The 26,879-nt window shown below is 47.7% G+C and overlaps 5 protein-coding genes across 7 annotated transcripts; 1 reads left to right on the forward strand and 4 right to left on the reverse strand.

The window, feature by feature from the left end:
- Window positions 1-919: 919 nt before the first annotated feature.
- LOC6592996 (proton-coupled folate transporter) lies at window positions 920-3,217 on the reverse strand. The gene is made up of 9 exons (XM_002017943.2): window positions 2,983-3,217; window positions 2,821-2,930; window positions 2,615-2,765; window positions 2,376-2,565; window positions 1,995-2,320; window positions 1,794-1,939; window positions 1,540-1,729; window positions 1,322-1,478; window positions 920-1,260 (listed from the first exon to the last, which is right to left on the reverse strand). Exons 1-9 carry the CDS (start codon window positions 3,200-3,202, stop codon window positions 1,203-1,205), a joined length of 1,548 nt encoding a protein of 515 aa, XP_002017979.1. The 5' UTR covers window positions 3,203-3,217; the 3' UTR covers window positions 920-1,202.
- Window positions 3,218-5,116: 1,899 nt separating this feature from the next.
- Window positions 5,117-6,273, forward strand: LOC6592995 (DNA repair protein RAD51 homolog 4). Its single transcript, XM_002017942.2, has 3 exons — window positions 5,117-5,376; window positions 5,439-5,950; window positions 6,017-6,273. Exons 1-3 carry the CDS (start codon window positions 5,117-5,119, stop codon window positions 6,265-6,267), a joined length of 1,023 nt encoding a protein of 340 aa, XP_002017978.2. The 3' UTR covers window positions 6,268-6,273.
- On the reverse strand, window positions 6,255-6,885 carry LOC6592994. The gene is made up of 2 exons (XM_002017941.2): window positions 6,766-6,885; window positions 6,255-6,708 (listed from the first exon to the last, which is right to left on the reverse strand). The coding sequence occupies exons 1-2, from the start codon at window positions 6,846-6,848 to the stop codon at window positions 6,264-6,266; spliced, it is 528 nt and encodes a 175-aa protein (XP_002017977.2). The 5' UTR covers window positions 6,849-6,885; the 3' UTR covers window positions 6,255-6,263.
- A 1,093-nt stretch (window positions 6,886-7,978) lies between these two features.
- On the reverse strand, window positions 7,979-17,343 carry LOC6592993 (dnaJ homolog subfamily C member 13). 2 transcript variants are annotated; one of them, XM_026987055.1, is made up of 22 exons: window positions 17,301-17,343; window positions 16,707-16,953; window positions 16,503-16,643; window positions 16,300-16,444; window positions 15,942-16,140; window positions 15,367-15,871; window positions 15,126-15,304; window positions 14,845-15,052; window positions 14,373-14,783; window positions 13,973-14,314; window positions 13,711-13,919; window positions 13,478-13,646; window positions 12,652-13,419; window positions 12,016-12,594; window positions 11,845-11,956; window positions 10,609-11,776; window positions 10,013-10,544; window positions 9,461-9,954; window positions 9,025-9,400; window positions 8,838-8,960; window positions 8,511-8,769; window positions 7,979-8,451 (listed from the first exon to the last, which is right to left on the reverse strand). In XM_026987055.1, the coding sequence occupies exons 2-22, from the start codon at window positions 16,896-16,898 to the stop codon at window positions 8,336-8,338; spliced, it is 7,227 nt and encodes a 2,408-aa protein (XP_026842856.1). In that variant the 5' UTR covers window positions 16,899-16,953; window positions 17,301-17,343; the 3' UTR covers window positions 7,979-8,335. The 2 variants fall into 2 exon arrangements, with proteins under 2 accessions (XP_026842856.1, XP_002017976.1); XM_002017940.2 differs by having other exon boundaries at window positions 15,942-16,143.
- A 596-nt stretch (window positions 17,344-17,939) lies between these two features.
- On the reverse strand, window positions 17,940-26,465 carry LOC6592370 (ras-related protein Rab-32). Of its 2 annotated transcripts, none has more exons than XM_026985383.1 (4): window positions 25,238-26,465; window positions 18,805-19,200; window positions 18,584-18,727; window positions 17,940-18,521 (listed from the first exon to the last, which is right to left on the reverse strand). In XM_026985383.1, exons 1-4 carry the CDS (start codon window positions 25,751-25,753, stop codon window positions 18,408-18,410), a joined length of 1,170 nt encoding a protein of 389 aa, XP_026841184.1. In that variant the 5' UTR covers window positions 25,754-26,465; the 3' UTR covers window positions 17,940-18,407. The 2 variants fall into 2 exon arrangements, with proteins under 2 accessions (XP_026841184.1, XP_026841183.1); XM_026985382.1 differs by lacking the exon at window positions 25,238-26,465 and adding an exon at window positions 19,555-21,238.
- Between the last annotated feature and the right edge of the window lie 414 nt (window positions 26,466-26,879).

Raw genomic sequence — 26,879 nt, forward strand, 5'->3', positions numbered from 1 at the left:
TTTCACCTATTTTTGATTCGTGCAAATGAGTAGCACGAGCGCCAGACTTTTGATTTATGTATGTATCTGGACATGGAATTTGGTAATCCCAGAAATTGAGGCTGGAAAATTACGGATATGTAGAACAGATCTTGCCTCACATAACACACTTTACAAATGTGTTCATGTTATGTTTCATTTACTTTACGTAATCATTTTTTTTTTATTACTCAATATTTACTTGATGATAAGTCGTGAGATATTTCGCAACCCTTTAGAGAGAATGGAAGGAAAAACGCGGGATCTACGCAAACAAAAAATCATCTTAAAATGAGTCTGAAATTCTACCACTGAGGAACCTATTTTTTCTGCTCTGCCTATAATGATGTAATGTAATGCCTTCATGTAATTAAGAAGATTTGTATTGGATAGGTGGATATACAAATATAGATTTAGTTTCAATAATAGCGGTGGTTATCTGTGGGGAAGTCTATAGACTGGTCGGAATATCGGCTATAGCGTTACTAGTTATTTTGCCCATCATGTTTGCCTGATTATTAAATAACAATTTAAATTCATTTGATGGCAATGATATAGAATTCCAGAGATTTCGTTCCGCTCTGTTGGTCCATAAAATGAGTAGAGTTTTTTTTTGTAATTTCTTGTATATATTTTTGGTGAGGCGCCCAACCGATCTTAATCAAGGGTGTAAAAAACTTGGCGACTAATTTTAAATTAGCAAGTGAAATTAGCATTTGATTAAAGCAACGAACATATGTATGAGTTAGCACCAATCGATGGGATGTTTTTTATTGCTACATTGTGTACAAATTATATATATTCTTCATATTTTTATAGATCCGTGTAGATTTGTCAAATAACAGCGCACACGCCGCCACATTTGGATGCTATAATAACCCACATTTTGTCAATGGGAAAATCTTTTCCATGCTTTTTTATTTTTAATTATAAAAAGTTTCCAAAGCAGTTTTGATGTCGAATGATACTACCTCTCTCTCCCCAATTAGCACATTTCAATTGTTGAGCTCTTATACTTAAACAAGTACGAAATTATGTATGGATGAGTATTTGTTGTAGGGTTATAATGTAAGGGGAGTACCCGGCGCTAGCAGCTCTGTATAATTTATATTCGAAAGTTTGGAATGACTGGCAGATTTTTTTCTCATTTCACTGGGGCCCAAAATCACAAGAGAGTCGTTAATTCACTTGAAAACCGGATTGTAATACTCCCGATTTGTTGACTTTTTTTGCCAAACAACACTGAAAACGATATGGGATAGACATATCTCTTAATGAAGAAAGATAAATATAAAAAACATACATGAGGAGTACTATCCCAAGAGCGTATAAGCCAGCACTGAGCAGGTTGAATATCCCCGGATCACTGTCCAATGTCCGGGTGTAGATCGCAAAGTACAGGCTCGATGATATCAGTGGCGATAGTGTCTGCAGAATGCCCAGCAGAGCAAAGATTTTGCCTGGCAACGGAAATCCAAGAGATAATCATTAATCACAAAATCAGAAGGGAGACCTTTATACCTCTCTCTGCGGCCGGCAGGAGATTGGTGATTATTGTGCGGCACATGGGATTCACCAGAGACTTGAATACGCCCAAGGCAATGGCGACATAGATTTGCCAGCTCACCGCAGCCAAGGACTTCATCAGACTGCTGGTCGAATGACTCAGGAGAGAGACGATAGCCAGCCAGAGAACCGCCGAACTGGTGCACTGCCAAAGATAGATGTCTTGGTAGTCTGAGTTGTCCTCCAGCTGAACGTTGAGCTAATCTCACCTTCCGCAGGGACCAAATAAATAGCATTCCGCCAGAGCCAGCCACAGCAGGCACCAAGATGCTGACCGACTCGTACTCGGTAAACTCCTTCACGGTCCAATGGAACTTGGCTCTCATGAACATGTAGAACACCGAGTTGCTGCCGTCTGTGAATGGTGGAGGTTTATGTGGACGCAATAGCAGTTTGGGAAAAAGACTCACCAGAGACAAAGGCCGTTAGCAGCAAGACCAACATAATTAGGACCACAATAGAACGATCTTTATAAGCGCGGTGTCTACAGCAACTGCTCCACAAATCCCTCAGCAATGCCAGGACATCCCTGTCTTCAGCCTGAGTATGTGAAGCGCTCTGCTCAGTACTGGGAAGACTCTCTGGCAGGAGAGCGATCATCAGGAAGAGAGCAACGAGAATGGAGCAAGCGGATATGCTCAGGACAACGTATGCATTGGTAGCCTCGTAGGCGTAGCCAGAGCCGAAGCTCCCCAAAAGGAGACCCACATATATTGCCAGCTCATAGGCAATCATCCTAGAAGGGAGCACATACTCATACTGGCAATACGTTGGTCAGACTGCTTAGATACCTGTATGATCGAACCTTTCCTTCGGACACATCCCCTATAAAGCAGACGGCGGCCAAGGAGTAGGTGACACTGCTGCCCAGGCACGATAGAGGGACGATCGACAGGACGTACCACCAGGGGCTGACCATTCCATAAGTCTGCATGGCTGCATAGACAACGGCAGCTGAAATCAGATACTGCAGGCCATAGCCTGTCGCCAAAGATGAGACTGGAAGATCTGTGTGGACTGAGGTACTTACCCAGAAAGGAGCACATCAAGAGCGGCTTGCGTCCGTAGCGATCTGCCCAGGCTCCTGCAAAGAGCCCACAGAATGCCGGAATAATGCACTCCACAATCCTCATGACCACAGCGACCCGAGCTGCATAGGGCTGCACCTCTTCTTCGATTCTCTGGCAAAGATCTAAAAAGTATTGTATACGTTTGTAGGGATCGGCTTCGTCTTACCTTCGTTTCGTTGGTGGCATTCTTGGTGCCCAGAAGCAGGCAGACCTTATCCGAGTATCCGAACCCAGCCGTGCAGCTTTGATAGATTATTTGATTCTTCAATACAGTGGCTGCAATAAAGGATATACAATGAGACAGCCTCCCAATCAGACGAACACTTACAGGAAAAATTGTAGGCGAACAGAAGAATTAATATAAAGGGCTCCAGCAGATAGATAGTCAAGGGTTGGACCACTGATGAAACGCAGGGTGAAGGGTCCGACGCAATCGTTGCCTCTATGGAACTGGTCTGGCTCGAACCGCTGCTACTGCTGGTAGTTTCAGGATCATGTCGCCTTGCCTTGGCCACTAGCTTTTCATGGGCATGCGGTTCCTCGTCCATCTCTGCCACTCGACTGAGACTTTGTTTTATTCATTACTTAATGAGTTCCCAGATACGAGCGTGGGCGCGATTTCAGATAAAGTGACGACATTTACATATACTCATATGTGGCAGCTGCTCTCTTAGCAGGGGCTTTCCATTGCGATTTTATGAATCTGAAAAAGTATTCACTTCTTCAATGAACTGAACTCTTATCAAATTAGGTTTTCTCCAAACAGCTGGGCGGGAACTCCAAAACTATCAAAAAATTTTAATAAAATACAACTATCTGTTTCGCATTCTTTCGTTCATTTTCTAATGATAAATTTTATTCGATTTATCAATTTATTTTATTTTATTTATGTTACAAAAAGTCTTGATATCGAACGATCCCTGTGTCTTCACTGTGATCCCCGCACGTGAGTCAGCTTTGAAAACAGAGAGCTCCGCTCTGTATTCAATCTAGAGGGACTTTTTTTTATTGAGACGACGTGCTTTATCTGAATGAAGTTTATGCACACACTCGGACGTTGAGTATTCTGAGCAACAAACGACTTCATTATTTAACTTAACTATTTGTTTACTTAACTATTTAACTACTAATTCCATTGTGCAACTAATTAATGGGTAATCGAGTGCTAGTTTAATCATTAGGCTTTTGAAATACTTAATTTCTATATAATTTGTTCATTAGTTTTAGCCTAAGCTTTAAATACAAATGAACATTTTTGTATTCGTTGCATATCAGCAGATTCACAATGTTAAATGCTTAATGTTAGCAACTGACAATTGACAACAACCAATTGGTTAGAACAATTGGTCGGAAGTGTGCAACTTAAGATCTTAACATCTAGCCTTGTCATTCTGTATCTTTGCAAATTAATTTCTCAGTTTTGAATCCTCGCGCGTCTGCGAAAGTACATATGGGATGGGATGCATCATTATTTTTGAAAAGAATCGACCTCATTTTCATTGTCGAGGGGTTGATCGACAGTCTGGATCGTCTTGATCCTGGGAAAGCAGGTCCTTCGGCGATCTGGTCCTAATTGCCCAAAATATAGCGCACCGACATGTTGACTGTTGTTGATGTTGATTTTTGTTTCTGTGCTCACATACATACATACATATGTACCATTTACATTGGCATTTTTGGAATTCGCAAAAGTTCAGAAAATCTAAAATTAAGATTAACCTTCAAGCTTGAGTCGCTGCTACTGCCGCGAATCTACTTTATACCCGATGATATGGCTCCCCTGCGCCAGAGGACGCACATGACTCAGATTCTCCAGTGTGGTCAGTGATGAAATTAAATAAGGTGATACACCTCCTAACTTTCGAATCTCAATGAAGCTTTCCGTGGTATTTGCTGAGTTTGCTCAGTATTTGACCAGGCTCCGAAAAGAGCTCGTGTAACAAATATTTATCTTACCAGATCTGTTACTACAACCCCCTTCTCCAAGACAGGGAATATATCCGTATGCCAATGGCCAGCCGTATATCACAAAAGAGCAATACAAGCGACTAATAGACCATAAGTGGCAATTTGTGTAACGATGTGGCAAAACTCGCCAATCATGCAAGGTCCAGCGCAATCGTACGTTCCCTCACAGGACATTGGCTAAAAGGCACCCACGAAAACAGGATGGTTGCCTCATATAATGAATTTTGCCGGAGCTGCAGAGACGATGAAGAGTTCTCTACAGAAGAAGGCTATAACTTTATGCCCCTCGAAGATTGCAAACTTTGTAAGAGCATATGGATCTCACAACGCTTGGGAAGATCCCAAGCGGTGCCTCTACGGGCCGAAACCGGAATAAGCGTGACTGGCCCCTAATCATATTATAATCTATGTATGTATGTATGTACATACATATGTTTTCATTGGTCAGACCGTATATTAGGCGATAAATCCGGTCACACTAAAAACAACACGGAATGGATTTGAAGAATAAGATTTTACAAACTCCGACGGGCAAAAAATTATTATCCGAATATCAGTTAAATTTACTAACAAAAAACAATATCGAAACTTTGCTCGACTTCCACGATGCTGAGAACCAGAAACTGAACAAGCTGCTGGCCATCAAACTGGAATCAGTACTGGAGATTAAGAAGGAGCTGGATATGCTGCCATGGCAGTCGGAGACATTTGTGGAAACTGTTAACGAGTTGGACTTTGGAACGGGCATAGAAGAGTAGCGTAGTTCAAAGGCCAATATGAACAGAGTTGTTGTATTTACTAAGCGGCCTGTTTCAGATTGGACAAGTTTTTGGACTCCATTGCGCAGCCGTTCAGGCGAGGCAGAGTCTGGGAAGTCTGTGGCCAGACTGGCGTGGGAAAGACCCAACTAATGTACACCTTGGCTCTTAATTTTGTATGGAAACACAAACTGCAAGTGCTTTTCATCGATACCAAGCAAGACTTCTCCACCAAAAGGATACAAGACATGCTGCTGGAGCGTAAAGTGGACCAGGAAACAAGCGAGAAGGCAATGGCGGACATTCACGTGGTAGAAGTCCTTACATCAGAGGAGCTCATTGAAGTACTTAAAGCCTTCGATCAGCAAATGACTGACGATGTTCAGGCTGCATTAAAAACAAAAGTCGTTGTGGTCGACTCCCTGGCCGCTTGCTTTGTGGACCACCGAGGCAGGGAAATGCGAAGAACGAGGGATTCCCTCCTGACAGAGGTTGCATGCAGAGTGAGGAAGTTAGCTGTGAGGGGCGTGGCTTTTGTCATCGGCAACATATCGTTCTCTCAGGATTCAGGTACATTTTAGTTTATAGGACGATTTATTTACATAACTCTATATACTACGCTTGTTCTACTATAAGATAATTGTGACGATGACGGCTTAGAGGATGGCAACAGTGATGGGTCTACGCGGCAGTCGAATAAACCAATGCTAGGCTCATATTGGAGTTCAGTATGTACGCTGAGATTGTCGCTGGAGCTACCGGAGAGTACAGACTGCGGCGACAGCTGCGATGACGACGGCCTCCGAATGGTAAATGTAATGACGAACACCTATGGTCCTGCGGGAGACACTTGCTTGCTACGGATCACAGATGCTGGACTGGTTTAACGGCGGCCAGACGGGTGTTGCTTCTGGTACGACTTCATTACTCGTTTGCCTGGCTCCAAGCCATCACCCAGGCCGGGACGTTTGCGCGTGTTGGTATTTCCAGTATCTTTCACCACCTGGACTGCCTGGACTGGCTCAAAACTATTTTTTGGAGGAGTCTCTTCCGTCATCGCCAAATCAGAGTCATGGGCGTATTGGCAGCTTGTTCCAAAACGACATCGTCCTTTCCTGAAGTTCCAGCATATCTTGCGTCCATTCTTTAGCTGCAAATGTGTGTCATTGTTGACCATTTTAACGTGCCGCTCCAGGGACGCTGTCTTTTGCAGCTCCGCCTCTAGAAATGGATTGGAGAACACCTCGCCCGTCTTCTTGCCGCCTGCTTGGCCCAGCGCCTGGTTCGCGCTCGGCAACTTTGGCGGCAGCTTCTCGGTTGGCGGCGTGCTGACGAGGTTTTTGTTATTTTTCTTCCTATATACATATGTCATAGAATCTTGTTACCCATTTATCTGTTCGCTTTCGGATCCTTTGCTGCTATCCTCGTCGGATTCGGAGGAGTCGCTATAATCTGCCACAAGCGACATTGTTTGCCGACATTGACAGCTAAAAAAACGAAAATAAACAACAACTGTGCTAGTGCGCGAGCTGGTAACAATATTTACAATTTGTGGGGTGTGGGCTTGCGACCGAAAAAGCAGAACTACGCGGTTACTAAAAATTTGCTACATAATGGGAAGAAAGCCAGGGTATGGACAACAGGCAAAACGGCCCAAAAAATGCAAAGTATGCACGGTAAAGTCCACCCCTTTTGTCTAATATACCTTGGAAACAATATCGGCTTTTTGATTTCAAGGTATATTGTCCATACACGGAAGGTGAGGTTCGTACGAACCTTGCAACTTTCCACGGCTGTTTATTCCTGTTGTCCATACCCCTTTTTATAGCCCATTTAAAACTGCGGAAAATAATGCTAACAATAATAATTCTTCTTGTAGAACTGTGCTAAAATTTTTCAAGATTCATTATTTTCGTGTAGAGTATTTTAATACCACTAGTCGAAAATGCCCTGCATTCTCTACCCTTGATGGGAAATCATGTTTCTCGATTTATATATTCGGTTTAATATTACTAGCTAGCTAGGCCTTTTAGCTCTAAAGAAATCATTTTATCCCATTGATGAAACAATTTTCTACAAAATTAGCTAACTTTAAATACTCCCCTTTATTCGATATTTATTAAAATAGGGCTTAAGTAAATAAAGTCAAATCATAAAACGTAAGCCGGAAGGAAATGCAACGAAAGTTTGAATAAAACGATATTGCCTTTAAAGAAACTTACGTATAGTTTTTTTATACCTTATGTTCTTTAATATACCTTTTAAAATTAAATTGCTTTTATATACCGAAATACAGTAAATATACCTTCAACTCAAATTCGACGTTATTATATATAGAAAAGTATATAATGTATACGTAATAATATATATAATAACCGTAAATGGTCACCCTGTGGTTTACTTTTTCGTTAAATATATATACACTATATATATGTATATATGAATTAAACATAACTTTAACCATGGTTTACAACTTACTAGGTATGAAATAGAATACCCTTACCATGTAAATGGAAAATGTGTGCAATAAATAACAAAATAGATTTCAAAACGATGGTTAATAATATTTACTTCCTTAAGAAGAGAAACGAGTACATATGAGAGTTTCTTTCATTTTTAATGAATCTTTAATGCTTCATTCCATAATATATATAATCACTTTATGCATGCTCAAGTTAGGTTGGGGTGTTTGTGTATGTGTATAAACTATTCTCTAATTATTTATACAGCTTTTATAAATATAAAAAATGAAACTTTGTTACAGTTTGTTATTATGTTGGCTGACGACAGCCGCGACGCTCCTTGCTGCGTGTATACAAAATATGCAAAAGTTTAATACAATAATGGGGGAATCCCGTGCATGGTCGTCCGTGTCCAGTTGCCACACCAACCGAAATCAGGGCTAAGCAAAAACAGGCGATGCTTAGCTTTAGACCGATATCAAAGAAGAACTCGCTAGTCTATGGGAGGACGAGCCGAAGGATCGTCGCGATCGATGGGGGGCGGCGAGGTGAGCACTTCCACGCTTTGCGCAGGTCCTGCCGTCAGGTAGCCAGCCGTTGGGTTGATGCCTGGAATAGAAATCCACTCAAGAGCTGTGATCCTTTTTGATTCGTGATTGTCCACTTACCCGTCAGATAGCCGCGTATGTTGGTGTCGGCAATGAAAAGATCGTGGCGCTGATCCTTGAACTCTGCCCAGACAGGATGCTTGAGCAAGATTTGCGTAACCCGATCGCCATAATTGAGATTGTGCGTCATCCCTTTAAGGGCCGCAACGATTTGTGCTTTAACCGCAGATGGATTGTCAACGAATTCCAGCCGACTGTCCAGCAAGCCAAGCAGAAAAGGTATGAGTCCCACCTCCAAGGACTGGCTGATCAATGAGTCCTAGGGATAAATTCAGAGAATGCTTGCTCGAAACTGATGGATTGATTAATGATGGCTAAAATACTCACGTGCTGGTGTTTGAAAAGCCGACTCAGTGCCTCGCAGGCCTTCTCAATGCAGTCCCGATTGTGTTCCATGCACTTCTTCAACGGCGCCACGCATTCTGTCTGTGAGATGGCACTCACACAGAACTGCAAAGGAATGGGAACAAATAAGTGAGGTTGTCTTGTCAACATTTTCCGCCCCCCAACTGACCTCAGACAGCGAGAGCTGATGTAATACTGATAGCGTGTTCTTTGGCTGCACCGAGAGTAGATTGAACAGTTTTGGTATGTGGCCCAGCACTGGTATGTCGTCTGCCAGATTCGGCTGCGAGCGCAGCAGCTCCACGAGCGCGGTGGTGGACAGATCGAGGACATCCTGCTCGGAGGAACTCTTGCTTATCTGATCCACGACAAAGTCGAGGAGATCGGAGAGGAACTGCTTTGGCTTGCGCAGCGTCCAAGCGGGATTGCTGACAAACAGGCGCAGGTAAACGCCTGCCACAACAATTTCATTGGATACGATGTCCTTAAGTATTTCAGGGTCTTTCCACACATGCCGAGGATTCGATTTTTGCAGCTGGTAAAATCTGCAAGCACAGGGGGAAATCAGGAGAACTACCAAGCTGGAACCTGAAACTACCACTCACCTGTCGCAGGCTTCCAAGACCGCATCGCATACATTCGATCGCGTATTGTCGTTCCAAATGAGCTCAGGATGCTCGTGTATGGACTCGAAGAGCTGCACGGATGTGGGCGGCGACTCCACCATGGCATCGATGAATAATGTGGGGAGGAATTTCGATATGGTAATGCGTACTTTCGGACCACTTAAACGATCGGCTGTCATCTTGGCTAAAATCTCGGCGCACATCTCTCGGATTTGCGGATTACGCGAGTTACAGAACATGTCCAGGAGATATATGGCTGCGCCCTTGGCCTGGGCCTCCTTGATCATCTCCTGCACATTCATCAGACCCGAGAGTGTCTCCAGCACCTTCACCTGGCTGGCACGCAGCTCCGGATCCTTGAGGGCCACCAGATAGTTGCCCAGAATCTCGCAGGAGGCCACCTCGGAAACGCACTCCTTGTTACGGGAGACCAAGGCGACCACCTCGAGGGCGACCGACTTAACCGTGGAGCTCTGTAGGGTAATAAGAAGATTTACGTCTGCTTTAGGGGAATCCATACGCTGCTCTTACGTCGGAAAATATGTTGTTGGCCAGAAAGCCGAAGATCATCTCGAAATTTCCAATGCATTGAATTTCCACCTCGGCGTTCGCCTTGATTACTGCTATCAGTGCCTTGAGCACCATGGTTATGTGCAGTTCCAGTTTCCCATCACTGGCAAAGTCATATTTGCTCTGTTGCAGCGCCAGCTTCTGCTCCGTCTGCGCATCAGTCTCGAGCTTCTTTCGGCTCTTCGACCGATTGTAAGCATTGAGAACATCGTCAAAGGTGCTGCCCGGCTTAGCCGTCTGCTGCTGCATCTGCAGCTGCGGATGATTGGGTGCCAGTGTGGGGGTCAGGATGCCGTCGCTGCCCATTTTGGGTGCGGCAGCAGCGCTAGCAGCGGCAACAGAGGCGGCCGGATTCCTCTTGTACTGCAGAAACTGATACGCGTGCTTTAAGTACTCAAGCAGATCCATAATGAACAGCTTGGGCTGCGCAATCGGGTGGGTGGGCATGTCGTTGTAGATGCGTATGAATATGCCGCCAATCTGCAGTTCCTCTCTAAAGAAGGAGTACAAAATGGTTAAAAGAAAACTGATTTGCTTCACCTAGTGGTGGGACTCACTTGTGGGCATCGAACTCGAAGCTGGAAACGAGCTCGTAGACCTGGGCAATGTCCTCATGGGTCTCTCGGGCGGAGGAGGTGCGCTGCTGCTCGAGGAAGTCTTTGAGCTGAGCTCGGGTTCCATTGTCCCAGATGAGGTAGGGATTCCTCGTGTTTGCCGTGAGCAGCTTGAGCACATCGCTGTCTCGCGCAGTGGCAAGCTGGTTGGCAATGTAGCGGGTGAGGAGGCGGTCGAGGACTTGCTTTACCAATGAATTCTTGGCCTCCCCCGCCACGATGTACTTCTGCTGGATGGCACTGGAGCTGCTCTTGGCCGGGTTCTGTTGATCGCTGTCGGTGGGCGTGGAGCTGGAGGTGTCACTGCTGCCGGATGAGGTGTCCGGCTCCTTTTCCTTTCCGCCTGTGATAGCCAGCTGCTTGCTCTGTAGCGGATTATGCGCGTTCTGGGTGTAGGCCGAGCTGGTGGCACCCCCAACTGGTTTGGGCTTGATGGCTGGTGGAGGCTTGGCCGCCGGCGAGTTGGACTCGCTGCCAGTAATCGGCTTCTGGCGTAACTCCATGCTGTACCCGGCCAGGGAAATGCACCCCAGGACAGCCATCTTGGCCAGATTGTTGGCCAACTGCTGTTGATTGGATTTGTCGCTCACGTCCACGCCACTCTCGTCCAGCGTGTAGTCATACTCGAAGATAAACAGCAGCAGCGACCAGAGCACTCCGTTCCGAGACAGATTGCACTGCAGGTCGTAGTTGTTCGCCGCCAGACTAGTCACCAGGCTCACAGACAGCGTGTGCTTGAAGTACACGACGCGGCACACGTCGGACAGCAGCTGCGGCAGCTGGATGATCTTCTGTTTGCACTTCTCAAAGTTGCATGCCACCTCAAAGCAGCGCGTCACATTGGATATGACCTGGTAGTGCAACGATTCCGGCTTGGAATCGACTCCCAGAATGGACACGCAGCGCGTGTAGGCTTCAAGCAAAGCCTCAATGCCCTCCTCCCGCCGCAACTCTTCGGCATTCAGGGCGGAGCAGTGGACCGTGTGGTAGCATAGCTCGGAGGCGGCTGTCAGAAGCTGGGCCTCCTTGGAGAAAAGCTCATCGTCGCGCGTCTCCAGTCGGATGGTCTTGATGAGCTGCGGATAGCCAGCATACTTGTACGGCCGCAGAACTGAAAGAGGTGACCAGATAAGATGAGACCCTGGGACAATGGATTACTGGGAGCATGGGAGCACTCACCATCCGGATAACGTTCGAAGAGAATGCTTTGTGTTCGCAGGATCAGCACAATATTATTGGGGTCCGGTCCGCCCGAGCTCCACACGTTTCGCGAGCAAAGGAATTCATAGGCCTGCGAAAGAAGCAAAGTGATTAGGACTAGGATCTGGTTGAGACTCCCGCGGCTCATACCTGATTGACTTTCTCGAATATCTCGCGGCCATTCGGGTTCTTGTCTGGATGGTACATCTGGGCCAGCTTGTAGTAGCTCTTTCGTATCATGCTCTCGTCCGGCTTTGGAGTTTTGTTGAGGTCAATGCCAAGATCCTGGTATGCCTGCTGGATTGTCATCTGAGGAGGCTTCTTCTCCACTTCCTTGCGCCAGGCGTCGAGAGTGTGCTTCAGCAGCTGCACCGGGTCCGAGATGGGCCAATTGGGGAACTTCCGGGTGTCGCACAGGTGCCGCAGATAGTAGATGTGGCAGAAGAGCTCGTTCTCCAGCTGCGGATAGCTGATGACTGGTATGGCCAGGTACGGATATCTGGCCATCGTGTGGCCTCGCAGACGCGGCGTGAAGTCTGCAATGTGGGCTGCAATCTTCTCAATGAGCAGCCGTCGCATCTCTGAGCTCCAGATCACCTCGGGCGTGTCGAACTCGCCGAGGAAGATTTCCGCAAACTTTTCGGCGCTGTAGTTCTCCAGGAAACAGACCATAGCTTCGGGCAGCAGCTGCCCCAGGATGCTGCGGTGCATGATTCCCGACTGCGAAGTCTGAAAATGTGGGGCAGCCATTCAGTTTGATTCGCAAATAAGTATTTTATTGCTTACCTCCTCGCTGCGGAATCCCTGCTTCATGTGCGTCATCTTGAGGAATCTCGTGATGGGCAGAATGTTGCTGCCAGTATACATGAGCATAAAGTAAAAAACTCCGGTCAGATAGACCTTGGGCATCTCGGGATTGTCCTCCATTATCTGGCAGAGCAGGGTGGCCACGCGCTCCAGCAGTCCGGGGTCGTGGGTGAGGCAAACTTGGACCACATGAGGTAGGCAAATGAACTCTGAGAGCTTCCGCGACAGTTTCGGTCCTGGAATGAGCACAGCCACCCCGTTCTGGGTGCGGCTGGGGAAGAAGCTGGTGCACTTGATCAGAATGTCGAGTATCTTGGAGGATAGCTCCGTTTCGTCGTAGAGCGGCGTGCCCTTGGCTATAAGGCACCACTTGAGCTGGGGGATTTGCTGCAGAGACCGCCAGCCATCCATGCCAATAGCCCAGCAACGGGTCTTCGGTGTGATTAGTCCTTTGTGCCAGAGCTCTTTCAGCTCCGAGTACGTGATGGGTCCCTGGCGCTCGGGCTTCTGTCCGTCCTTCTCGATGTTGTAATACCAATCCTTCTCCTCGTATGCCGCCATATTTGGACCGGCCTCAATGACATTTGTTTTCGTATTCAGTTGGGCGCGTCCCTTGTGCAGGTGGGCGAGGGTGATGAGATCCACCAGGCACTGTACGTGATCGATGAGGGCCCGGCAGTTGGATTTCTCCAGCACCAGGCAGGAAATCAAGTTTATCAGTGCATCGCGCATTGAGGGGGAAAGGCACTAGAGTAGAGGCAATCGTTGAGGTATATCGTATGAAAACTATAACTAATTTACTTACCCTGTCGCTGAGTTGCAGAATGTACGACATGTCGTTGAACTTTCCGATATCTTGGTGGTAGCGCCTGTAGACCTTGGCCAGCGCCTGCAGGGAGAAGACGGTCATCTGGTCGTCATTCACTCGCTGTCGGCACAGAACACGCCGATATAAAGCATTGAAAAGCTCAATACTACATAGAATAATGAGAGCCATTTAATCCCCTGATCCCTGATCGGTAAGACCTGGATACTCACGGATCCTTCACCAGATTCTGCGGCCAGTCGTCCTTCTCCAGTATCAGTCGTATGTAGTAGTCGCCAATTTTGATTTCATCTGCCAGACATTGGTAGGCTACCTCGAATTCCTGGTAGTTCCAGGCTACAATCATCTGACCAGCCAAGTCTCGATCGTTTAGGAACTGCCTTAGCTCATTTTCCAAGCACATGCGCAGCTCTTCGCGCGTCTGCAAAAGAGACATGTCAGAACAAACACATTGGGAATGGGTCTTCCCCTCACCTTGTGGTTCCAGATGAGATTTGGCAGACTGTGATCTTTGGCAAAGCTGTAGAAGAAGTAGGGCAAATTCACAATGGCATCGGAGGTCTTTTTTTTCTGCCGGCGATTGCGCAGAACCACTGGACGATTCTTCAGAGCCTGCGCTGCCCCATCCTGCTGTTCGATCAGATTCATGCCCCAATGCTTGATGCCTTGCAAATGCTTCTCTATCACATTCTTGCGTGTTCTGTTGGAATGTTGTATTGCAAACTTGAGGTTATCGCGGAAATTGAGCTTATCCTCCTCCACATCCGTCTCCGGCACGCCATCCTCGGACTCCAGGAAGGTCAAGAGGCCAGCGGGCTAAGCAAATAGATTTATGTAAATAATTTTGGCAGAACCCTCGAAGACAGCAACTCACGAAAATACGCTTGAACAGCTCCAGGGCCTCCTCGCTGTCCGTCAGCCATAACCCAATCAGATGGCGTGACAGCTGTCGATGCGTAGTCAGAGTGGGATCATTAGAGGGCGTATACAGCGCCACCAGCAGGTGCCGGCACAAGGCCGCCTCGTCTAGGGCTAGGGCCTGCATCTGCTGAGCCACCTGCAGCTCCCCCTCCTCGATGATGGCCCGCAAGACCAGGCCAGCTCCCTTAACGATCGCCAGCGAGGGGTGCTGAAACAATTTGTACAAGTAGCGACCACGATCGGCGACCAACTCTAGCAGCGTATCGAACTGCTTGCCGTCGGTCGTTTCGCTGTAAGGCACACATAACGCGAAGGTCATGAAATCCAGCATGGCCGACAGAACAAGGGCTCCACTGCCATGGCTCTGCGAAATAAAGGAGTTGATAGGAAATGTTTTACGTTGCGAATTGCCATGCTGAACGTACTACATGTGTTGTCCACATATTGAGCAGGGTTTCCAGAAATGATTTCGATGACAGTATGGAGGATTTATTCAGCTGCTCCTGCTTCAGGTCATGGTCAGTGTTCACCGAATGCATCAGGGAGTTGATCATGTCAATGGCAGAGTATGTAACAGCCAGATCCTTGCGTCGCAAAGCAGCCACAACCTTAGTACCAATGATCTCGCGAAATCTAGAAACGCATCCAAATGAAAGTAAATTAAATTAAAGCTGGAAATTGACGCTTTTCTGTGTGGAATGCAGACCCCGTTAGATTGGTGAAGGCTGCATAGCCGACTTTGCTGGCCAGGAGACGAGTCAGGGCGTGAAATATGGCCTCCAGCTCCAGGTTGCTCAGCTGTGCAGTGGGACTGTCCAGCTCCTTTTGTGCCAACGCTTGCAGCGCACTCAATATGAGCTTCTCCTTGTTCTCCGCAAACAGACTCTGGAATGGCAAATGAAAATGCTGCAGAAGGGTAATCAAACGATTCCTTTGGGGCTACCCACGTCCTGCGTCACACTGTAGTTGAGCCCACTGTGCGGCACATTGGCATTGAAACGCTCCAGGATCTCGTAACGCTTCGAGGGATTTTGGAAATTGTTGATGACCAAGCGCAACAAGTTGGCCTCCGTTTCCTCGTCCACGGAGCTGCTCAGGGGGACGTATCTCTTGCCTCTGGGCGTGTTGCTGATGCGTATGTGTACATCCTGATTACCGCTGGAGCGCACCGCATCCAGCAGAGTGGCCAGCAGGGAGTCCCTGTCGTTGGTACTATAACTGCGCACGATTCCGTTCTTGTACTCGATGCTAAAGCGCTGCAGACTGTCCTTGTCGCGAACCAGAGCAAACACATCGGTGAGTGGGCGCAGAGTGCAGACACTGTAGGTCTGGGGATCCCTCTCCAGAAGCGTGACTTCGGTAAGGCAGAGTATGCGCTTCACGGGATCCGGATGGCGTAACGTTATCTTTTGCACTGTGAACTCGGTCATCGACGTTTGAAATTGATCGTCACTACGGAGGAAGCAGAAAAAAATATTTCTTTACTGAAATGAACACACTTTCTCCACTCCCTGTGTCTAACCTGAACTTGCCAAATCGCTGCCTCTCGAACTGCTCGAGTGTTATCTGGCTCTTGAGTATTTTGGTTTCGATGCCCAGGAACTGAGCCGAACTCTGGGCAATATTCTGCACGATTTCGTGGTGATTCAGGGCTTTGAACAAGTGCAGGCGACTGAAGCCGCCGTAGGCCATCACAATGCCGCCCTCATAGTCCGATATGCCTGCTTAAAACGTGCGCAAACGTAAACAAAGACCATAAAGATGAGTGCAAGGACAGCCGAAAACAAAGCGTACACATTGAATTAAAATTGTGAAACATGGCGACAGAACGAAACAGTACAACTGCACATCACGCAAGAGAGCCGAGTCTGTATAGCTACCTATTATTCCCTCAATGTCCTTGTACATGTAGCTGGCGAGCACATCGTTTGTGGTGGGGTCCAGCTGGTCCAGAGAACAAGGCGTCACCTCCAGCACAGTGGGCAGGCTGATGCCCGACCAGTGGTACTTGTACGCACTGAAGCGCTGTGAAGAAACATTTCCATAACTGACGACATGAGTCATAAACGGATGTTGGGCAAACCTGAGTGTTTTTCGGTTTATCGGCAAACTCTTTGTAGTATTTCAATATAGAGCTGAGTATGTCATTGCGATATTCCGAAGATAATTTGATTGTATCCAGCTTCTTGTCTTTCTTGATGGTCAGCACAAACTCATTGGGTATCTGAAAAACGGATTTTGGTGGATTTGGTCATTTAAATCGCCATATAGGCCAGTCAGTACATACATTTGAGGTCTTGGTGGGGGCTGCCGCCACAATATCCGAGTAGGACCAGCGATTCGTTAAATCGAATTTATCTGGATTGTAGGTGGAGATGCCGGCTGTGCCGATGGAGAGGATGCGCTTGTACTTGCCCTTCCAGGAGTGCTTGGTCACCAGAAAGCACTCCAGGTCGACGTTTTCCCGGGGCGGCAACATCGTGTCTTGCAGCTGTCTCGTCAGTGAATCCAACTAAATTCCAGCTTTGCACCAACTGCGGGAAAGAGAGAGAGTGTGGGAAATTTGTCTTAATTGGAATTTCTGGCATAGACGGTCGGTGCGCGGCGCCGCAGCTCAGCTGATTCGTTCACGGGTCGGGTCGGCGTCCAAAATATCCAATTGACTTGCCCATTGCCGGGGCACTGATTAATTAAGTTGACTGCGCCTGGCCCTGCCACTTATCAGCCAGCAGAAGTGCCAACGCCGCGGAGCACTACACTCAACAAAGACCCGAAAAGGGGGAGTTAACGTGACGAGTAACACGACGATGCCCCATGGAAATGGATCCCAGCTGGTGAGATGGAGTTCTGGAGTGCGGCTCCAGGGTTTTTCGAGGCTCACCTTAAACATCTAGCACATTTCCGCTTATAAAACCAATTAAATGTTCTAATATTTCTATTTGCAGATTTTTGCAATAAACAATTTATCAGTAATCGGTAACACAGCACTTAAAAGATGGCGTTTTTGAACACTGGAGATAGTGTAGCCTTAACTGCGAGAAATACCAAATGCCGCAGCAAAAGGTAATGATATTCAGAATTAGGTGCTGTTAGGCGCAAGTCAGCCGCACTTACAACATGGTTCGTTTCAGTTCAGTTCGGTGGTTCCAGAAAATACAGGAACCAAATCAAACGAACACTTTACAGGACCCTAATTTTCGCGCCTTGCGATAAATTCAAACGCAATCATTAATTTCCATCTAGGAAAACATTGGACTTCCGGACGCACTTGGATGTGTTTGATCTGAACCCCGAGCGCAGCTCACCTGATCCGGCCACTTCTATGATCGCAATAAAACACTTCTAACTTTTGGCTTAACTACAATTAAAACTTTATTTTTCATTTCGTATTGCATAAAACGTACGGTACGTATTTTTATCTAAATTAAATGCAAATAAAGATGGCAATGTGTGTGTGTGTGTGTGTATAAGAATTCCAAGATAAAACAATCTCGCCAACAAAAGTAAATAAGGCAAACAATAACGAGAAAACGATTCGTATTTTACACAAATGTATAGGGTCTATAATGGTAGGGGCAGCATGGGATGCTGCACTATCTCCACGCCACCTAGATAATGTTGATGATAAGGTTACGAGTATGAATGCGAAGGTGCGGCCATATAAATTCACGCACTGACCCCGATCTCGTCTTATCCAGAATTTACGGGCACAAGTGTTGACAGGGACTCGGTGCAAACAAACAGAAGATCGTGTGCCTGATGGATGGATGGATGGATGGAACACGATGAGGATGCAAAGTCTTAGACAAATGTTAAGTTGAAATCCTAAGCATAGATATCGTGGTTATCTTTCAACAACACGAACATGGAATGAACATAAACATATTTCCTTTTAGCTTTACAAAAGTTGCTCAGACTGGGAGGGGAAATTGGAATGATTTGAATATAGCAGATGGCTGGCCAGGCCTCTGGTGTTTTGGGTGGCAGGTCAGCAGGAACACTTGTTTTTGGTTTCCGTGCCAGTTGCATCGCTGGTGCTGTTCAGGTTGAACTTGTCACCGTCGGCCAGGTCGCCAGTTATCAGCTTATCGTTGATGAGTATCTGTAAACGAGACACGGACACATAAGACAGGGTATGGCCATCCAGGAGCATAGATCTCTTACCTTATTCACAAGGGCGCGGGACGCTTCATCGATGTTGATGTTCTCCTTGGCGGATGTCTCGAACCAGCCGGCGAACCCGTTCTCCCGCACATACTCATCCATCTTCTCCGGATTCGTGATGATGCCCTGCTTCTCTTGATCGCACTACGAACACAAAGGGATCAATTAGGAAAGTCTCATCCCACCTCAGTCCCGCTTCCCACTCCTCGCCGCCCACTCACCTTATTGGCCAGCAGTATGCAGGGTATGGGACTCCCGTCTGGCAGCTGCACCTTCGAATCCAGATCCTCCTTCCACTTGCTCACACAATCGAAGGTTCCGCTGCGTGTCACGTCGAACACGATGAACGCCCCCACCGCCTCCTTGTAGTAGACTCGCGTCATATTGCCGAATCTCTCCTGGCCGGCGATGTCCCACAGCTGCAGGCGCACTATCGTGTTGCCATCCCACTGGAGCACCTTCAGGGCGAAGTCCACGCCAATGGTGGCCCGATAGTTTTGGCTGAAGAACTGGTGCACGTAGCGCTTGATGAAGGACGTCTTTCCTGTGCCTAGCTCGCCGATGACTAGAATTTTGTACAGATGTTCTCGTTTCTCGCTGGTTGACGTCATGATGGCCTGGAAAGATTGAAAATAATGGATTTTTAGCAAGCGGATCGGAATAGCCTATTCTACATATGTTATGGATTAATCTATGTACAATAGCTTCGGAGTATTTTCACTTCAATCCGAACCTCTTGGGGCTATGCAAAGCGGTTTCTTTATCGTTCAAATGAACACTGTGATTTAATAGTCGATTGTCTAGAGCTCTCATCCGCGCAGTTGAATGACACGCACACACACGCACGAGCAGAGCCTCCCACGAAAAGGGGGCCGATAAACAGCCGTCGAGGGCAGGCACACAGAGGCAACACGACACTTGTGGGGCTTCGGTTGTAAATCAACGAGGTAAACAGTTGGGCGACACCTTACCGGTTCCATTTCCTGATCCATGGTCAGGTCACCAAAGGCCGGCATGGGGTTCGCAGGGGCTGGATCTTTGACGGACTGCTCCTCGCTCTCCGAGGACACGGAGTCCTCGTTCGAGTACTCGCTGGCCACGGAGTGATAGTGCAGGGTCTCCCTTCTGCCCTCGATGCTGTCGTGGTCACTCAGAACGAGCTGCTGCTGGGCAAAGCTAAGTCGCCGGAGACTGGAGTCGCTGGGTTCTTCGCTGGAGCTGGGCGGCTGATTGGCTAACGCGGCTACGGCAGCCTCGTATGCACTGAGGGGACTGCGCACGGCGCTACCTACGGCGAAACGGACTACGGGCGATGGATTGACGGCCTGGGCGCTCTCCGCTGAGGACACGGCGTCGTCGGCAGACTGCTCGTTCACGACTGGCAGGGGTGGGGGCGGACACGTGGGCGGCTCCGGCTCTGGACTGGGTGGCGCCTCTAGGGCCGGCACTTGGTTGCTCTCTGGGGTGGCCACCGTTGTGGCGTTGGTGGCGACTTGTCTCGAAAGGCGGTGTCCGCGCTGCTGCTGTTGTTGCAGCAATTCCAGCTTCTTGCTGGAGGATGACTTGCGAACTGCTCCGGTGCTGCTGGCAGACTGAACCTGAACGCGACTCGGCTTGGCCGGGGCCCGCTCTCTGGGCGGCGTATCTCGTGTGCTCTCGGTGATAGCGATTTTCCCTCCTGCCTCTGCAGCAGTCGCGAGTCGTTCTGTCGCTGCGGCTGTCGCTGCCTTTGCCTCTGCTGGCTTGGGGGTCGACTGTTGCTTCTTCTTGGCCACAATCAGCTTTGTCGTCCGAGTGCTGCTCGTGTCTTTGGTAGTCACCGTTGTGGTAGTGGTCGCCTTTTTCTTTCCACCCGCTGTGGCTTTGCCCGTCGACGCCTCTGTCGTTGGTGTCAGGTAATCCGTCTCGCTGGCTGAGCTCTTGGCCCGAGTCTTGCTGCGGCTCTTGGCTTTGGCTGGCTCGACTTTCTTCCCACTTATGGTTATCTGGAGGAGGGTGCCGCTGCTGCTGGCGGATGGTGCACTGGTGGCTGGGTCCGGGTCCTCGTCTGGAGCTGTCTCCACCCGCTCGAGGCTGCTGTCTACCACGCTGATCTCATCGCTGGTGGCCAGGCTGTGTGGTCGAACCTTTGGGGTCTTCTTCAGACCGCCCAGCAGCAGGCGGCGGGTCAGACTCTTCTTCTTCAGCGTCTTCCCAGCGGCTCCGCTGTCGGTGCTGTCGACGTCCTCCAGCTGCGTGGGTGCTTCCTCCTCGCTCTTGGCTTCTTGTTCCTTTTCCTTCTTGGCCTTCGGCTTGGAGAGACTACGAAAGGCGGCCGAGAAGCGTGAACGGGTCTTGATTTTGGAGCTGGTGTCCTCCTCCTCCTCTTTCTGCCCCTTCTCCTCCTCCCTGTCCTTTCTTACCACCAAGTGCTCGCTCTCCGCTGGCAACGGTTCTGATTCGGGTTCTGGTTCCACTTTCTGTATGGCTTTTCCCCGCTGCTTTTCGACGTTTTGCATATTTTCACCTAGGGCTAAACCTGGGGCCTGTTCTTCAAAGAGAGACTCTGCCGTGGGGCTAAACGGAGACTTCCATGGGGTCGTGTCGTGTACTATCCTGTCTGTCCTGGGATCCTGCAAGGGATCTCGATATCCTGAGCGAATTGAGCAACCGCAATGCAGTCAAAACAATCGCGCACTGAAATCCAAATTGTTGACGTCTAGGCTTTTATAAATTTTATTAAGCCCAGTCGTCTGTCTGTCCCTCTCCCCTTTCCCCTGCCCCCGACAGCACCGTTTTGTGGTCGGTTTTACATTACAGTTATACACAAAAAACCAGCCAAAGTGTGTGCGCTTACCAACACTGGTCCGGGACAGTCGAAATATTGCGAAATGATCGTGAGAAGAGCGGCGGCTTTTGAATGCCGCGATTGAGTCTGGGGCAGCCGCTTATCAAGCAATCCTCGGACAAAGCCAGGTCTGTGTCCGTCTCGACCAAATGGCCGACTGAATGCAGCCGCCTGTCTGTCCACCGGCTGGCCATGCTCCCGAATCAATCGACTCTATCATTGAAATTATGGCGATGTGTGCCGGGCGGGGGCTCAATCATCTAGCACAGTCGATCAAGCGTACTGTATGACAGTGTCCATTTCTGGGCCGAAATGGAATGGACTGCTCCGGAGTGGACGTACCTGACCTAGCCCAGCCGCCAGCCCCAACCGAGAAGTGTTCATTCACGCACTTCGGTGGCTTCCTTTAAGCTGAGGATTTGACGCATCAACTTGCCCCAAAAGAGTCGCTCAGCATTAAGTGGGAGACACACATCAATGAGGTGGGTGGGTGCCGTTGGTGGTGTCTTTGAATGATTGCTGTTGCTGCTACGTGACTATATAGAATTACGCTTATTACAAAACGTGGTTAGCCGCAGTGCAGGCAGAGAGGGGACACAGGTATATAAGATTACACAAGTATAAACCCATAAGCGAAGACTGGATGGCACACATGGGGGAACTCGTATCGAGATAGATCTACATATATTCCCCCGACAGATATGCGGAACTGGGGACCGATGTCACAACACTACCTTATATGGAAGGACAGACTTCTATCGTGTGTTGGGCACCTTTGCGGTTCAATTAGGTATTCACTGGGGGCAAAAAATGTAAATATTCCGATGTAAATCTTCTCATGTGTAATTCAGTCTAAAATAAAGCTTTCTCTCAGTGTAATAAATGGGAAATGGGATACATAATGCGTAGATTCGTGCTGTCTGTCTACAGCTTCCTCGATATGCACATATTGAAATCGGGGACAACTATTTCAACACTCGAATCCCGCACAGGCAACAGCTTACATAATTCATGGGGCTCCAGTCGTGGTATGGCATGAAGTCGGGAGAATCCAACGGCACCTCTTTACGGCTTTTCAGGCCATTGAAACCGAAAGCATTAGAAATTCACTTTCCACATAAATGTCGAACGGCGAGGAGGGATCGGAGTCCCCCTTTGTCCATGCAAATGTTTGCACGCAATCGACCGCTCCAGGAGCAGGGCATAGGCATGTGAGGAGTCTGCAATTACCCCAACGACCCCATTCCGCACAAAAGCCACACGGATGCCAGAGGCGATGGTTGGGCTGAGCTCGGCTAAACGTCGAAATCAAAGACCAAACCAGGAGCCCCCGCCCCCAGGGGCTCAGCCATCAAATGCTTTTGTATTATAAAACAAGGACTAAACACGTGGGCAAGTTTCTGCAAGGGGCGGCAGTTGCATGCCGCACGACACGTGAGCACGTACAGAATATCTTAAAATTTTCTTACTTTCAGAGTTTCATTATAAATTCCTGCAGACTATTATAAATAGTTTACAAAGTGAGAACAATTAAATGTTATACAATATTCAAAACACACTCTTTAAATCTTTTTGAAAACCTTTTGCCATTTCGTGCCACATCGATTTGATACGGAAATATTTTTTTAGGATTAGCATTTCTTTGTCGTCTAATGTCCATGTTTCAGATACAAATGTACAATTTTAAACAGAAGCTTTGCTAGCGTTCAAGATTGAAATGTAGTTTGTAATCAAGTGACACATTCATAAACCCCAACCTTGGGGACTAATTAATGGCACATAAATGGGCTCCAACTGGAAAATATACATGAAATCTACACGAATTCTACACCGATTTGGTAGCCTGAATGTATGCTGTGATATTTTTTGTACTGTACCATGTAGTTATCATGTAGATTTTGTGTGTAGCTAAAGCTAATATTCATAAAGATTTGCGCCCTTAGCTTGCGGGTGTGTGAGAGTTTATGATCTTGCAATTAACTATATTATAGACTGAATGTATGTATATCTATCAGATTTATGAAAAATGTAGCACGTAAATCACCTAAAACGATGTACACAGTGCATAAAGTCTACAAAGTCTATAAAAACCACGATTTCACAGGCTATATATACAACGGGCGTTTAGCGAGAGTCGTTTCTGTTTGATTAGATTAATTTGTTGCGGGCTTAACACCTCTAGGGTAACTGCATCTCAATTACGGTATAATATTACCCGGCGATATAAAGATAGCTCGAAATGCGCGCTTCACCTTGCGTGATTTCAGGTCAGACATATTGATGTGACTCTCCGCCATTATGGATTATTATACTGGAGGATGCTTATCAGCCGCGATTGCTCTGGCAATTGTCATGTAAATGAAATCAGCCCGCCACAGCAGCACAACAGAAAGTGCATTGCCTTAGCCAGCGATCCGCGATGCGACTGCGAGAGAGATTACATAAGGAGATGATATCTCCCCGGACACCACGCGTCCGCCCCATTCCTCAATGGACTCTGCACACGCAGCCCTCTGCTCCATGTCCCATCGCAGTTGGCGTGGAGTGCCAGGCAGCCCATATCTTATCACTGGCAGGCGGAGGAGGAGTCACCAGCAAAAATATGAGCAACGTCTGATTAGATTGTACGGAAAATGCATTGCAACCTTGTGATTCATGGACTGGGATACTCGTAAAAGTGTGTGTCTCTGTGTGTGTGTGCGTGTAATGTATAATTGAAACAATTTGAATTTCTTGCATTAATTAAGGTTCTCCCCCACTCCCCCACTGCCCCATCCACTTCCTCGTGCGATTCCGCCTACACACTTTCGCTTACTTCGTTCAATAATTGACCTTAAAACGTGACGATATGTTAAACGGTAGCAACTCATTCCCATAGCCATAACCCTTACCATTCTCATTCCGATTCCCATTATAGTTTCTCATCAGCAGCCAGCGGATATCTATATCTATGTCTAGCTACAACCAGCAATCACTTAAGTAGCCGAGCACACCCACATGGTTTGCCCCCGTCACCCCCTTCTTCGTCTTCGCTGTCACAGCTTGTCCGTCGATGTTGCGTATGGGGCATGCCATGACGAGAGTGAAATTTTTGTGGTGCTCCCTTTTGGGTTCGCCCCCCAGTACCGGCGACAATTTTCAGCTTGGTATTGTTTTGATTTCATCGCTTTGTTTATACCACGTTCGGTCTCAAATGTGGCAACGAATTCAATTTCATTTCCATTTAATTGGTCGGTTAATGGCTGGGGGGAGGCGGCATTTGTATTGGCCAAGATAAGACACAAAGCGATTGCGAAAACGAGTAGGCTAAACGCGATGTGGGCAACATTAACACTGAACTGAATTCTGAGGGATAGAATGTTTACACAGTTTATAAGATATTTAAGATAAATTTCAGTCTTATAAACAACAATACTTTTAACGATGCAGAAGAATGCTTGGTTGATTTACATACAATTTCCTACAATTACTGGATATAAGCTTGTTGTATACGCAGCAATTCGATTCCCTCAAGCTGCGGGAAATACCATGATGACGCCTTATTCCAGGCATCTGTTTCGGTTACAAGTCCCAGCTGGGGGCAGCTAACGAGTTTACCGAGTTCTCCGGACTACTAAGTGCCAAATGAGAGTAATGTACAAGCCATAAGTTGCGTCGCTAACTTACGGGCTGACCAAGCAAAAAGCAATTCATTTCTAAACTTGGACCACTTATTTTTGGGCAATACCCCATTCCCCAACACTGGGCTTAAGCGTGCATTTTGAATGTGGTTCGCATAAATAAACGTGCCTCGGCATGACTACTGTACGCCTGATCGAGATACTCACTCCGTTGTGCAGGTAGCCGTTGTTTCGGTTGATGTCCATGCTGGTTCGTGTGGCCGCGGGAATGTCCGATGCGAGAGGAAGCGCCTCGACGGCGCAGAGATCGATCTCCGGCTGGCGGTCGATGTACGAGGGCGACGCACTGCGCAGCGAGAACGGGGGGGAGCTGATGACAGGCGCAGGCGGCTGCTGTTCCTCCTGGGGCAGGATCAAGTGCTGGCGGCGCACAAAGATGGGCGACTCCTTGGTGCTCAGGGTGCCCAGGGAAATGGCACTGAGGGGATGATGTTTATGCTCCACGGGCAACGTGTCGTCAGAAAAGTTGGTGGTGCTGGTCACGATTACCTTTTTGGCCAGGTAGTGGCAACGTAGACAGGCACACCCACCGAGATGGCTGTACGACTGGGACTTGAGCGGAAGAGTTCCAAGACCGGAGGACTCTTTGGCCAGGCAGTCGCAGATGTTGCGGCGTCCGGCGGAGGTTGAGACAACACTGCTCCGTATGACGCTGGTTGCCATGCAACTCCAGATGCAGATAGATGCTCTTTAGACTTTGGAAAATGACCGGGCTCGCTTGCTCGTGCTCTTGCACTTTTATCGCACTCCCTCTACAGTCAAGGTCGCTCACACACACGCTCGTTCTGTGCCTCGTCTCTGTCTATTCAACTATTCAGTGGATTTTCGAGTGTTTTGTTTGATTGTCTCGTTCACTCACACACGTATCACATATCAGCAAGCTGGCGGCGGCAACATGTGGTTCTGTTCTCCTAGCTCTAATTGCCCCCCGTCTCCTGCTCGCACGCGCTTTGTCGCAAGCTTCGCTTCTGTTTCAACGGTAAACAAAGCTCTATGTCTGCACTTGAACTTATCAGAATTATCAGGTATTTATACTCGATTTCACTGCAATTTCGGGCCTGATGGGGCCAGAGGTTGTCGTTATCGCTGCAGGGGGAGGTTTATTGAACTCGACTGTGCACTTTTTTGGACAATTTATTTGTGTATTTGGCGTGAGTGCAGGCGAAACTGGTTTCGTTGACGATGCAAATGGAAGAAATGGAGCACTTTTGGTTTTGGTGATCACCACCAACTAGTCTCTTGCATAAGCTTAAACGGTTTCGATTGTGCTCGGATTGCGGTATGGTATGGGGCTCTTGGCGCTAATTCTATATCACGGAATGGATTGGAATTCACACACGAACGAAATAGGCAAACAACCAAACAGCGACGAACATAACAAAGTGCAGCTGTCAACGTCCGCCAGCCACAACTTTTACGGTAAAAATGAACTGGGCGAACGTTAAGCAAGAGAGACAAACGAAATCGAAAGCATGGGCAACTTCGAAAGCTTTCGCATGAAGCTTTCGTAAGCACTATACAAATACCCGTTAAACAACCGCCGATTTGACAGCGATTGATAATCTAAATAGCGATTATTTTGGGGTTTATCGATTCCAATGAAGCTTTCGATTGACATGCGGAAGTTAAAAACAGACGGTTTTGTTTTAGTTATTATTATAAGCTTACCCTGACAATGTACGATGCCTGATGGAGGCTGTTGCATTTTGATCTTATTTAAACATTTATTTACATTTATATTTCAATTATGGACTACAAAATAAATTGTTTGTTTGGGTATCAGCAATCA

The sequence above is a fragment of the Drosophila persimilis genome, unplaced genomic scaffold (genome assembly GCF_003286085.1).
Source record: "Drosophila persimilis strain 14011-0111.01,24,50 unplaced genomic scaffold, DperRS2 tig00000002-arrow-pilon, whole genome shotgun sequence".
NCBI classification, from domain to species: Eukaryota; Metazoa; Arthropoda; class Insecta; order Diptera; family Drosophilidae; genus Drosophila; species Drosophila persimilis.

Excerpts from the sequence above, each read along its gene's own strand:
- LOC6592996 (XM_002017943.2), bottom strand. The coding sequence starts at position 3,202 with ATGGACGAGGAACCGCATGCCCATGAAAAGCTAGTGGCCAAGGCAAGG. Across the intron at positions 2,566-2,614 it reads CTTGATGTGCTCCTTTCTGG|GCTATGGCCTGCAGTATCTG; the intron begins GTAAGTACCTCA and ends CTTTGGCGACAG. Across the intron at positions 1,730-1,793 it reads TTATTTGGTCCCTGCGGAAG|TGCACCAGTTCGGCGGTTCT; the intron begins GTGAGATTAGCT and ends TATCTTTGGCAG.
- LOC6592995 (XM_002017942.2), top strand. The coding sequence starts at position 5,117 with ATGGATTTGAAGAATAAGATTTTACAAACTCCGACGGGCAAAAAATTA. Across the intron at positions 5,377-5,438 it reads TTTGGAACGGGCATAGAAGA|ATTGGACAAGTTTTTGGACT; the intron begins GTAGCGTAGTTC and ends GGCCTGTTTCAG. Across the intron at positions 5,951-6,016 it reads ATCGTTCTCTCAGGATTCAG|ATAATTGTGACGATGACGGC; the intron begins GTACATTTTAGT and ends TTCTACTATAAG.
- LOC6592994 (XM_002017941.2), bottom strand. The coding sequence starts at position 6,848 with ATGTCGCTTGTGGCAGATTATAGCGACTCCTCCGAATCCGACGAGGAT. Across the intron at positions 6,709-6,765 it reads GAAAGCGAACAGATAAATGG|CACGCCGCCAACCGAGAAGC; the intron begins GTAACAAGATTC and ends AAACCTCGTCAG.
- LOC6592993 (XM_002017940.2), bottom strand. The coding sequence starts at position 16,898 with ATGTTGCCGCCCCGGGAAAACGTCGACCTGGAGTGCTTTCTGGTGACC. Across the intron at positions 13,647-13,710 it reads CAGAATCTGGTGAAGGATCC|TATTGAGCTTTTCAATGCTT; the intron begins GTGAGTATCCAG and ends TATTCTATGTAG. Across the intron at positions 13,420-13,477 it reads TTCTGCAACTCAGCGACAGG|TGCCTTTCCCCCTCAATGCG; the intron begins GTAAGTAAATTA and ends CCTCTACTCTAG.
- LOC6592370 (XM_026985382.1), bottom strand. The coding sequence starts at position 21,081 with ATGCAAAACGTCGAAAAGCAGCGGGGAAAAGCCATACAGAAAGTGGAA. Across the intron at positions 19,201-19,554 it reads TGGATCAGGAAATGGAACCG|GCCATCATGACGTCAACCAG; the intron begins GTAAGGTGTCGC and ends CAATCTTTCCAG. Across the intron at positions 18,522-18,583 it reads CCCGCGCCCTTGTGAATAAG|ATACTCATCAACGATAAGCT; the intron begins GTAAGAGATCTA and ends TCTCGTTTACAG.